The 11,835-nt window shown below is 35.8% G+C and overlaps 2 protein-coding genes across 5 annotated transcripts in view; one reads left to right on the forward strand and one right to left on the reverse strand.

Moving 5' to 3' along the window:
• USP44 (ubiquitin specific peptidase 44) overlaps positions 1-5,368 on the forward strand; it is an 11,314-nt gene extending 5,946 nt beyond the window's left edge. Inside the window, 3 exon segments of the mRNA XM_005883151.2 lie at positions 647-755; positions 3,449-3,654; positions 4,879-5,368. Coding sequence (XP_005883213.1) covers positions 647-755; positions 3,449-3,654; positions 4,879-5,075 — 512 coding nt within the window. The 3' untranslated portion in view covers positions 5,076-5,368.
• Positions 5,369-8,521: 3,153 nt separating this feature from the next.
• Positions 8,522-11,835, reverse strand: part of METAP2 (methionyl aminopeptidase 2) — a 35,893-nt gene continuing 32,579 nt past the window's right edge. For all 4 annotated transcript variants that reach the window (XM_005883152.2, XM_005883154.2, XM_014530751.1 and 1 more), the window contains 3 exons: positions 11,553-11,656; positions 10,749-10,864; positions 8,522-10,089 (listed from right to left, as the gene is read on the reverse strand). In XM_005883152.2, coding sequence (XP_005883214.1) covers positions 9,837-10,089; positions 10,749-10,864; positions 11,553-11,656 — 473 coding nt within the window. In that variant the 3' untranslated portion in view covers positions 8,522-9,836. The remainder of the gene's footprint in view (positions 10,090-10,748; positions 10,865-11,552; positions 11,657-11,835) is intronic.

Consider the following 11,835-nt stretch of genomic DNA (forward strand, 5'->3'; position numbering starts at 1 on the left):
CCCAGGCCTGACACCTCTGGCAGAGGCGTCAGGCCTGGGCAAGGGGCCGATCCTGCGATTGGAGGGTGATGGGGGTCAACGCCTGAGGGCTCCCAGTATGTGAGAGGGGGCAGGCTGGGCTGAGGGACACTCCCCCCCACCCACCCAGTGCACAAATTTCGTGCACCAGGCCCCTAGTCTAATATGAACTGTTATAGGGAACCGAAGATTTATATAGGTAGGAAAAAAATCTTGATCAAGTTTGTATGGTGAAGTTTTTTCTTTTTTTTTTCTTGGACATAAATGTGAGTGGTCCTAGAGGTTTTCCTCACCAAATCGGGGAGTAGAATGCTATTATGAATGAATGGAAAATATGGTTTTATAATACATTTTAAAATATTATAAGCACTATATCATTCTGTTGACTTATTTACAATATTAAGTCATTTACTTAATTGTTTACATGTCTATCCACCTTGATCAGCTCATAAGTTTTTTGTTTTTTATTATGTTTCTTAAAGGCAAGACACATCTTTATCTCTAGCACAGTATAGTATCTGTAACACAGTAGATGTTTAAATGATAATGCATGTGTGAATTATTTTAAAACTTTACTCAGATTTTCCTTGTGTCCTTAAATTTGATTTTCATTTCTTTGATATCACAGCAAAGCGTAGAAGGTTTTCCTCAAAAACAGTTGTACTCACAGAAGCCCAAAAACAGCTTATGATATGCCACCTACCTCAGATTCTCAGACTACATCTCAAACGATTCAGGTTAGTAGTAGTAGTATCGGTTGCCTACCAACTATATACTTCTAACTTATCATTACTTATTGTGCTTCAGAACTTAATATATGATGAATTAAATTTTAATACTGCATACTTGGCTAGTAGATAACTTAGGTCTATTTATGACTTTTAAGGAAAAAAAATTCTATCATTGTCTCTAGCCTTGACCAGTGGATGCCATATTCAATATCTAACCTGATTAGCTTCCCTTATAGAATGCATTGCTGATTAGCAGACTCCTCACATTTTGGTTGGCTAAGTAATATTATTGTAAGTTTTTGCTTGTACTGTTTAATATTCAGCATATTTTAGGTGTAAAATTTTTAAATTTGTAACTTAGAGTATTTGGCTTAATTGCTTCATCCTTGGACAATATTTGAACAAAGATACATCAGTTCAATTCAAAGCAGTTAAAAACAACTCTAGTCTTCAGAAATATGTTTAGTTAGGTGAATAAGTTGGCAAATCTGTTGGTTAATCAAAGCATATGCTTCCATACCTTGCAATAACCATGTTAACCTGAGAGCTACTGTTCTCTTAAGGAATGAGAAGTTACTTTATGTGCTATGATTTGAAAACTATTGAGACCATGGTTTAATTTTTTTAACAGTTAAAGTAATGTGTTTTTTAAAAAAATTTCAGACATTACAGAAGGCAAAATAGAAGCCCAAAATAAAATTACCTTTCTTTTCAGTTCTACTTCCCACTGTTGACTCAGTTATTTCAGTCAGAAAACATCATATGAGTGCTTTTTAATTCAAGATGTTCTATATTCTTTAAAGAATATAAAGTAGAATTCTTTTCACAAGAAGATTACAGAAAGGCATGCACAGAAATAATGGTGAAGTAGAAATAGTAAATATCACAAACTATAAACAAACTGATTAATCTGAGACTTGCAGGGGAAGTTAGTTGATGTTCAAATGTTCCCAAAGCCTCTCTAATGACATAGGGGATTTGTCATTCAAGTCTCAGTTCATGTCATCTCTTTAGAGAGGACTTCCCTGACCATCCTATTTAAAAGCACCACCACTCAAACCATCAGTATCACATCACCCTATTTGGCTTAATGTCAGAAACCACTGTTTGCAATTAACAGTTTACTTATTTCTCTTCCCCTACCAGTGGGACAAGCAATGCCCCAAAATATTAAGTGAATGAATGGGGTATAGACAGGAGGAGTAACATGAACAAAGGTGTGGAGGAAGGAACAGGGAAGGGTCTACAACAAAAGGTTTAGTGAAAAGTCAGGTGAGACTTGACATTGTGTATACAATCAAGTAGAATGAAAACAGGAAGATTATTCATACTGCATTTCGGGTTTAGGTAATAAGGGCCAGAAAGCACTGAAAAGTGAGAACATACATGAGCTTCTGTAAAGAGACTCGAAAGGATTTAAAATTTTGTTACTTAAACTGATAACTTAATTGGCTACTATAAACTGTTATAGAACCTCTAGTTCTTCATAACTGCTCTTTAATCTGGCATTTGAAGCTCTCCTTAATACAAACCTGTTTGACTCTTATTTCCTTCCATCTTCTGCCCAAAATGTATTTGATCCTTCATGACCTGATTTATCTCTGATTCAGAGACCATGTTGATACTGCCTTTTCCACCACATTTATCTTTCTCCTTTATTAAAAAAGCACCATTGTATTTTCCAGTGTATAAAGTATATAGGGTAAATAAAAGACAAAAAGAGAGAATGGGATTGGGGAGAAGCACACAGGAGCTCTTTGAAGAAGCATAAGAAACGGAATATTTCTAATAGCTTACAAGTTCCCTGCGTGTGCCTCTCAGTCCTGTCCTCTTTCCCTCTCCTCAGAAGTAAACCATTATGAATTCTGGGTACATTGTTATCTTCTTGTTCTTTCTCATTTTACTGTATTTCAGCAGGAAAAAAAACCTGAGTACTCAATTTATCAATAGGAATGATTATTTTCTATTTAGATGGCTTACAAGTGTTTAGCATAATTAATATAAGGTTTGGATTTTATGGTAACCCTGAGTACTCAATTTATCAATAGGAATGAGTATTTTCTATTTAGATGGCTTACAAGTGTTTATTTAGCATAATTAATATAAGGTTTGGATTTTATGGTAAAGTAAAAGAGAAAATGAGAATGATAGGAATGTCTCATGTTAAGTAGGTCCCATTATTTTTGTCTGTTCTTCCATCTTTACTAAAGTTAAAGTTGCATTGGATGCAGGATCTTTTATACAGTTCCTGGGGAAGGAGTGGGATATGACTCTTAGTCCAGCAGAAAATATAATGTGGAAGCCTTATTTTAGTTCCATACCATTTTAACATTGTACTAAAAAGCATTTTCATGTTTTTTTCCTTTAAAAACCTGTCTATAAGCCTTTCTTCCCTCTCTTACCTGCTATTGTTTGTCTTAACCTCATGTTTTATTTACTAACTTAATATTATCATTTTCATTGAAGTCTGCCTTTTTTCTCTGTTTCAAACCATCCTAAATGGATTAGAATCTCTTGAAAGAACTACCATATTATTCCCCCCCCCCATAACACTAGCTCATACTATGTACATTGATAAAAACACTGCTTGCCATGCTTCAATCCAGTACTGGGAAGTATGACCACATTTACTATCTGAACCTAGTACCTGGTTATTTTCCCTTGATTTTGTTAATACTTTTACCCTGGTTTGTTCACAGATGGTCAGGACGTAATAACCGGGAGAAGATTGGTGTTCATGTTGACTTTAAAGAAATCTTAAACATGGAGCCCTATTGCTGCAGGGAGTCCGTGAAATCCCTCAGACCAGAATGTTTTATCTATGACTTATCTGCTGTAGTAATGCACCATGGGAAAGGATTTGGCTCAGGACACTACACTGCCTACTGCTATAATTCTGAAGGAGGTATAGATGGGGAAAAGTGTTTTATCTTGGGTTAGACTTGGCAGCTGGAGTTCAGGCTCTAGCAGTTTCTAAATTGGCCACTAGATCATCTTAAACAAAGCCACTTATCTCTTGTTTTCTTTCAAGAATGTTTCTGCATTATTGCTCATAGAAAATACTGAAGGTCTGCCTCCATGGATCCTTCATAGGTGGCAAAAGTGATTGAATCTAGGTTTCATATTTTATTTCCCCTTTCCCTTCCTACTGTTAAAGGATGAGCCTCTTCTTCACGCCTATTTTCCCTCCCCTCCCCCAACACATACACCTACAAAAACACACACAAAAACCCCAAAATCAGAAAAGACGTGTGGACAAAAAGCCCAGTTAATTCAGGAAGGTAATTTAACACTAAAGTATCAAGAGTCAGTTGTATACTATTGGCTTTATGGTGTGATAAGCAGCAAAATCATTAACTGGTACGATTATACCAGGAATTAAAAATAGTGTCAAGTAATCAGTAACTTCAAATTACTTCTAGGATAAAGGTAGATAATTCCGGAGTAACATACTGTCTAAGCTGTATTTCTCACTAAAAGAAATGAATAGGCTGGACAATTATTTTCTCTTAAAAAAGTAGCTTAATTCAACCTAGGTGTCCATTGATAGATGAATGGATAAAGATGTACATAAATAGAATATCATCCAGCCATAAAAAAGAACGAAATCTTCCCACTTACAACAACATGGATGGAGATGGTAGTATGCTAATTGAAGTCAGACAAAGAAAGACAAATACTATATGATTTCACTTAAACCTATATGGGATCTAAAAAACAAAAGGACAAAACAAACTCAGATATAGAGAACAAATCGATGGCTCCCAGATAGGAGAGGGGTTCAAGGAGAATGGGTGAAAAAGATGAGATTATGAAGTACAAATTGCCAGTTATACAAATAGCCACAGGGATGTAAAGTACAGCATAGGGAACATGGTCAATAATATTGTAATACCTATGGTGCCAGATAGGTACTAGATTAGGGTATCAGATTGTAAGGTATAAAAACATCACTATATTGTACACCTGAAACTACTATAATATTGTATGTCAACTATAACTGAAAAGTAAACTTAAAAAAACTTGAACTCACTGAAACGAATGCTTCTAAATCCATGTTTTAATTTATAATAGAAATTTCTCAAGTTCCTTTATAAACATTAAGGTATATTTCTGTGCTTCACTCTAGGGTTCTGGGTACACTGCAATGATTCCAAGCTAAGCATGTGCACTATGGATGAAGTACGCAAGGCCCAAGCTTATATCTTGTTTTATACCCAGCGAGTTACTGAGAATGGACATTCTAAACTCTTGCCTCCAGAATTCCTGTCTGGTAGCCTACCTCCTAATGAAGAAGCTGATACCTCTAATGAAAAGCTTAGTTGATCCAAAGATAGTGGGGCTTATTGCGATTTGTATATATATTTTCTCAAAGGGCTTATTTACAATTTTGAGCTTTGTTTTTATTTTTTACTTATGAATCAGTGCATACTGTTTATAATTTTTTATCTACAAGTCTTTTTACAGAGACAAAGCATAAATATATGTATATCAATGATAGCAGGTAACTAACCTTTTTTCAAGTACTTGGGGAGTTTTAAGCTTTTAGTATTTACCTCAGACTGGTGTTACCTCTTTTATATTTTAACTAGAGGCCCAGTGCAGGACATTCATGCACTGTGGGGTGGGGGGTGGTGGGGAGGAGGGTTTCTCTCAGCCCAGCCTGTGCCCTCTCGCAGTCCAGTGCCCTCTCGCAGTCCAGGACCCATCGGGAGATGTCCAACTGCCAGCTTACGACATCCCCCTAGGGGTCCTTAGCGCTGCCACGGAGGTGGCTGCACTTGCCAGCCATGAGCTCGGCCTCTGGCTGAGCAGCACTCCCCCTGTGGGAGCACACTGACCAGGGGGCAGCTCCTGCGTTCAGCATCTGCCCCCTGGTGGTGAGTGCGCATCATAGCGACCAGTCGTTCCGCCATTCGGTCTATTTGCATATTAGGGTTTTATTATATAGGATTGGCACATCATGAATTTGTACTGAAGTTCAGGTGGTATCATTTTATACATTTATCTTTGTATAGTATATATATTATTATTGATTTCAGAGAGGGAGAGGGAAACATCAATGATGAAAGGAAATCATTGCACGTCCCCCAATGGGGATTGAGCCCCCAACCTGGGCATGTGCCCTTGACCAAAATTGAACCTGGGACCCTTCAGTCCGCAGGCTGATGCTCTATCCACTGAGCCAAACCAGCTAGGGCTGTACATTTATCTTTTGTAGCTATTTTCCAAACAAATTTATTCTATGGAAAATTATAGACACTTTCTTCACTAATAATCTTACCCAAAAGTCAATTCTTTCAGGCTATTTGTAGTTGAAGTTACCTTTGCCCCTTGAAGGTAGTTAAATTACTATTTTAAAAGAGAAAAGATACTTATCAATCACATTGATATTCCTGAAGCTTTGTGTATTACAGGGATCAGAAGACATTACTGTTGTTAAAGGAACTTCATTTTTTTTTAAATTTATTTTTAATAATTGTTCTTCATTTGGCATACTCAACTATACAAATGAAAATGACAGCTTTATAAATAGTATGCTTAAATAACTTCAGTTCTGTGGACATAAAAACAATGATGGTTGGGACTTAATGATTCATTTGGCAGCAAACTGGTTTGTCCTGATTCTAATAAAGAAGTAATATAAAAAACTTGAATTTACCACAGTGTATTGTTATACAAGTACAATTTTATTTGGTTATGAATTCATTTTATGTCTAAATATTAAATCTTTTAAAACTTTGTACTGCATATCTTGAGATTCTTCATGGAATAAAATATATGTCTTGAAGAGAAAAAAAATTACAGGGCAGAGAAGGTAAATCTTCAAAACTGGCAGCTGGGTAATATGCATCTCATTTTTCTAAGGTCTGGACTGCTCACTATTGCTAGGATTATGTGAATACTAGGAGCTTCTCAGATATTCAAACATGGGGTCCTGACATTTAAAATTATATAATCTTGCATTTTATTAAAAACACAGTATGACTCTTTGTTCTTCCCTAATAATCTTACCAGATCTCCTTAAAATCCTACTGCTGCTAACTTTATTTCAGAAAGAGAATCCACTAATATATGTTGATCAGCTCTGTAAGAGTTCAGTGTTAACCACTAGATCTTTTTTTTTTAAGCTGGTCTGCTTGCAGGTTGAATTCTTAATGGAAAATATGTTAAATGCTGTTCTCCACTAGTGATCATCTAAGTATAAGCTTGTGAAGGACAACCTCTATTGGCAAATTTTCCTTAAATTTCAGAGAACAAGTCATCTGGGGTAGCTTTGTGAAGTGCAATGAGACTTTATCACTGAACAGACAAATCATTTATGCCAAAAATACAACTTGAGTGTTAAATGGCTAAGGATTAAAATCATTTATTAAATACCTATGCAAATCATTACCTCAACTGTTAATGTAATTATACCTCATTAAAGACTTATGTGGTGAAGATACTGAGTATAGTCTTCATTTCAAGGATTACTTTATACAATGGGGCATTGACTTACGAGTTTAATTCGTTCCGAGACCGAGCTCGTTAAGGAGCTCGTTAACTCAAATTATCAACTCAATGCAAAAAATTGGCCGAGAGACAGCTAGTATCTCAAAAAACTCGTTAGTCGGGACACTCGTAAGTCAAGGCCCCACTGTACTTAGATCAACTGCTATACCTTTTAACACCTAATTTTAGGGGGATATTTTAAAACAACTCTGAAAGCTAATGTTTATAATGGTACTAGAGGCCGGGTGCACAAATTCATGCATGGGTGGGGTCCAGCTGGCCCCTTGCTGATTGGGCAGGGCCGGCCTGGGGGCTAGGGGTCATGGGTGTTTGGCTGGCCAGCCCCACCCCGTGGTCGAACTCCTGGTCCAGGGGACAATTTGCATATTAGGCTATTTTATAGGAAAGTTGCTTGTTTTTAGTACTTATTTCAATGTAATGTATAAGAAATAAAGTGGCTTAGCCCTTTCTAATCCCTTAAAACTAAAACTGATGGAGGGGTGCTATGTGTGAGGTCAAGGAAGTATGTGGTAACTTTTGCTCACCTAAATCAGATCTTAAAAAAGTCTATTAAAGTGAAACTAAAACCTAGACAATGCACAGAAACTTAAGATTTCCTACTGAACATCTTAATGTGGGCTTCTACATTATGCTAAATTGATCTAACAAAAACAACGTTTTGGTTGTAAAATAATTTACTAAAGGCACTATTGTTAAACATTCAAACTAATAATTGGTTACCAATAAGGTACATCATTATAAACATGACAGAATGATTTCAAGAGATACATGGCTAGTAGATAAACAATACAGTTTTTTCTTAAGTGAAAGCTTTTCTATATACAAGATCATATCCCTTCCAGCCATTCCAGCAGCATATAAGTGATGCTACTGCTTCCAACAGTTACCTGGGAAGGGAGCTTGGATCTCATAAATGGTTTGAGATCACTACTGCTAAAGAGATCTCACAAAGCTCCAAAATTCTTGACTCAAAAGGTCAATTCTAAAATTCAGGGGCTTGGAAATCAGGATACTTTATACCTCCCTCCAAAGCACATCAAAATAGTATGGACTCAAAACTCCAGAGGAGCTAGCTGGAGGGCCCAAGCCCTGTAACATCTCCAAGCACAAACTGGTGAGCTCTGCCACTAGCACATCACAGAAAATGGAGAACTTATTCAAAGATAGCTACTGAACATTAGCACCATAGTAAACATGGCTCATATAGCTAAACTAGATTGTTTATCCCACAAGATAACATTCATTTATAGCTTGAATGCTGAAAGCGGCTTTTTAATGTATAATAAAAGATCTAAGTACAGAAGTCAAATTTCTCTTCCTATGAGAAAAACATTAAAATACAAAACAGCATCCCAGAGGCAATAAATGTTACTGTGCTAAACATACAAATTAAGGCTTTACCTTAGTACATAACTATTTTAAAAATTTGTTGAAACATTCCCCAAAATAATTTACATAAAATTCAAGCAGTTTGTTCAAGAATTGGTAGTGGGGTTCAGTTCAAGTATTATGCATCTTACATTCAACTTATGCACTTAGCTGCTTTAATAAATCACTATAACCTCACTTCCTGAAATATCACCCATAATGTTATAAATCTAAGCCAGTCGAGGTACAGGGTGCTAAAGAATTTGGTTCACTAATGAAAAAGACTAATAATTCAATTTAACTTTTCTAACTAGAACAAGACCTAATCATGGAAAATTTTCCTGTTTTTGTGGTTTTAAATGCATTTTTGGTTTACCAAGCAAGCTGAATACCTTTCCTAATAAATATAGCACTGGACAAAGGATCTAAATGTTATTTTACTAAATCAAGGTTTCAAGTTGTACAATATTCCTAAGTCATGTTACAAATAGATCTTTCCAATGCCAGAGAAAAAAATGAAAGATAAGGACTAATATAAGGCCCTAAAGATAAGGTCCTAAAAAAAAGGCAAAATATTCCTAAAGCTGTATATTAATTTATGAAGCTTCTCCTACTTTATACATGTATAGATCTTGTTTAGCCACTATATCAGAAAAAAAGTTTCAGTGTAGAGGTCTAAATCCAGATAAAAAGCTCTACATTTCCCTACATTAAGTTTAGCTATTTTCTGTGCAAAATTATAACCACAGACATTGAAATGTAGCTCTTAGGTCTGAAAATGTCTTTATTTTTTAGAAAATGGATTCCAGGAAGGTTAAAAAGCAATACCAGAAGGTATGGGTGCAGAACTGGATGTAGTCATTCAAAGCATTCAAATAAGAATATGGCAATATAAATATTTGAAAAGCATCTTTTAGGTGTTCAAAACAAAATGCTTAAGTCATTCCTAACTAATTTGAACTTTATAGCATTTTCTAGACAGGAGAAAAAACTGTTAACATATGAAAGTCCTGAAAGCTTTTTCCATGGTTAATTACACATTAGATGGTTTGCCTTTGATCAAATTCCTTCCTTTTTAAACACGAATAAAAGTATTATATAGGTCCACTGTTAAACAGACAACATGTTGCAAATCAATTCTGGTATAATGTATTCCAACAAGGCTTACAAAATAAAAGACGTTAATGTGGCTTTGGACTAAGGTTAATAGTCATCTCCTCTGCTGACAACTTCTTTACATGTTGGACGCAACAGTATGGTATGTTCAAACTGTGCTGTATATGATCCTTTAATGTCACATAATGGTGGATATGGATCTACAATGCCCAAGTCACACAGATTCTTCAAAGCCATCAAGTATTTACTTTCTCCCAAGCGATCCAGCCATCTCCGGCAAAAGGCAAGGGTGCCAAAGTTTTCATTGATGACATTTAACAAGTGTTTTGTTCTTGGAAGCCTAAAAGGAGAAAATCCAAGATTAATAGTTAGCTAAAAAGTTATCAAAACTCACTTCCCCATTAAGGAAAACTCAAATGGTAGCTGTGGCTTTACTTAAAGTTTTAAAAAAATTTTGTTGTTGCCTGTTTCCACATTCAAAAGCCAGGATACATAGTAGCCCATATCTAATTATAGATGGCAGCTGAATAGGAAGCCAGATGAAGACTCTGATCATGTCTATGCCTATGCATGTGTGAAATTCCCAATACAGACTCACCAACAGTATTCTGGTGAGAATTTCTTTTTATAGGCATCAAGCTGAAAGACCTGCCCATAAAGTAGGTGTAAATCTTTCACCCACCTACCCAAAAAGATTTTTTTTAAGTAAATAAAAAGTTTACCAAATATAATAAAAAAATCTAGACATACCGCAAAATTATTATCTCTGAAATTATTACAATTATTAGAAACTGGACCTGAAGAAAATAGTTACCTACATCATTTTCATCTCAGTTAAAATTTTTAACAGGCCAATCTCTGCTGCATTATGGAAATCCACAGAATTTAATATTAAGCTATAAAACTGTGTATTTATCACTGTGGATATTTTTCACATTTTTAAAATAGCTGTTAACTGGGAAGAGAAAGTCACTAGTCATACAGAAATAAGTCTCTCACCTTATTGGCACATGTCCAACATCAAAATTTTTCATGTAATGTGAACATTCCATATCATCATGAACAACGCCTTTTCCTGTGCTACCGAAGGTTTCAATGGCATATACTTCTCCTTCCTAAAAAACACATTAGAATAGGGAGACAAGAAAAATTAAGAACAAATTAAAATTAGCATATCTTAACGTCAGGCTGAGGTATTCCCTACTTCATGTAAGGAACAACATGAAATACTGTTGGCAGTCCTTATCCACCTTTCCCTGCTTTTTACCTCCTTAGCGCTTTTTTGTCTTTCTGTGTCCTCTTTTAAGAATGCAGGCTTTACATGGGCAGGGAATTTTGTTTTGTTCACTACTATATCCTTAGTGCCTACTGAAGAGACTGGCAGGCACATCCATGATGCTCAGTAAATATTCACTATGTGTTGAATGAATAATCCTTTGACATACCCAATTTTACATAACTGACTTGAGCCCTGATCTGACTAGATAAAATTTGCACACTAATGCCATGGCCAGTGTGGCTCAGTTGGTTGTGCGTCGTCCTGAGTACCAAAAGGTTGCCAGTTCGATTCCCGGTCAGGGCATATACTCAAATTGCAGATTCAATCCCCGACTGGGGTGTGTGCAGGAGGCAATCTCTCTCTCTAAAATCAATAAAAGCATATTTTTAAAATAATTTGCATACTAATATGGCCCAATCCCTGTCAAGGTAAATATAAATGGCAAGTTAATTTTGCTCAACATACTATCACTAGCTTTGGTTTGGGAAAAAAAAATCAAAATGCTTCACAAAGAACATACATACCTCCATTCTTGTTGCCTCTCCTCCTTTCACAATGGGCACTGTTTTCCCAGCGTGTATTCTGTATGGCCCAATTGAATGTCCATTTAGATTACGGATTGGTTTCACTGGCATAGTAAGAAAAAAAGTTATTCAGAACTCTTGACCTTAAAGTGTGAAGTTCAAGCATTTATTTACAAACAACATATGGCTCTACAAAATAACCTCACCTTAAGGTAGTTAAAATACAAAGTGGAAGACTAGTGTAATATAAAAAGACTAGAGGCCCGGTGCACAAAAATTTGTG

Source organism: Myotis brandtii, unplaced genomic scaffold (assembly GCF_000412655.1).
Source record: "Myotis brandtii unplaced genomic scaffold, ASM41265v1 scaffold772, whole genome shotgun sequence".
Lineage (NCBI taxonomy): Eukaryota > Metazoa > Chordata > Mammalia > Chiroptera > Vespertilionidae > Myotis > Myotis brandtii.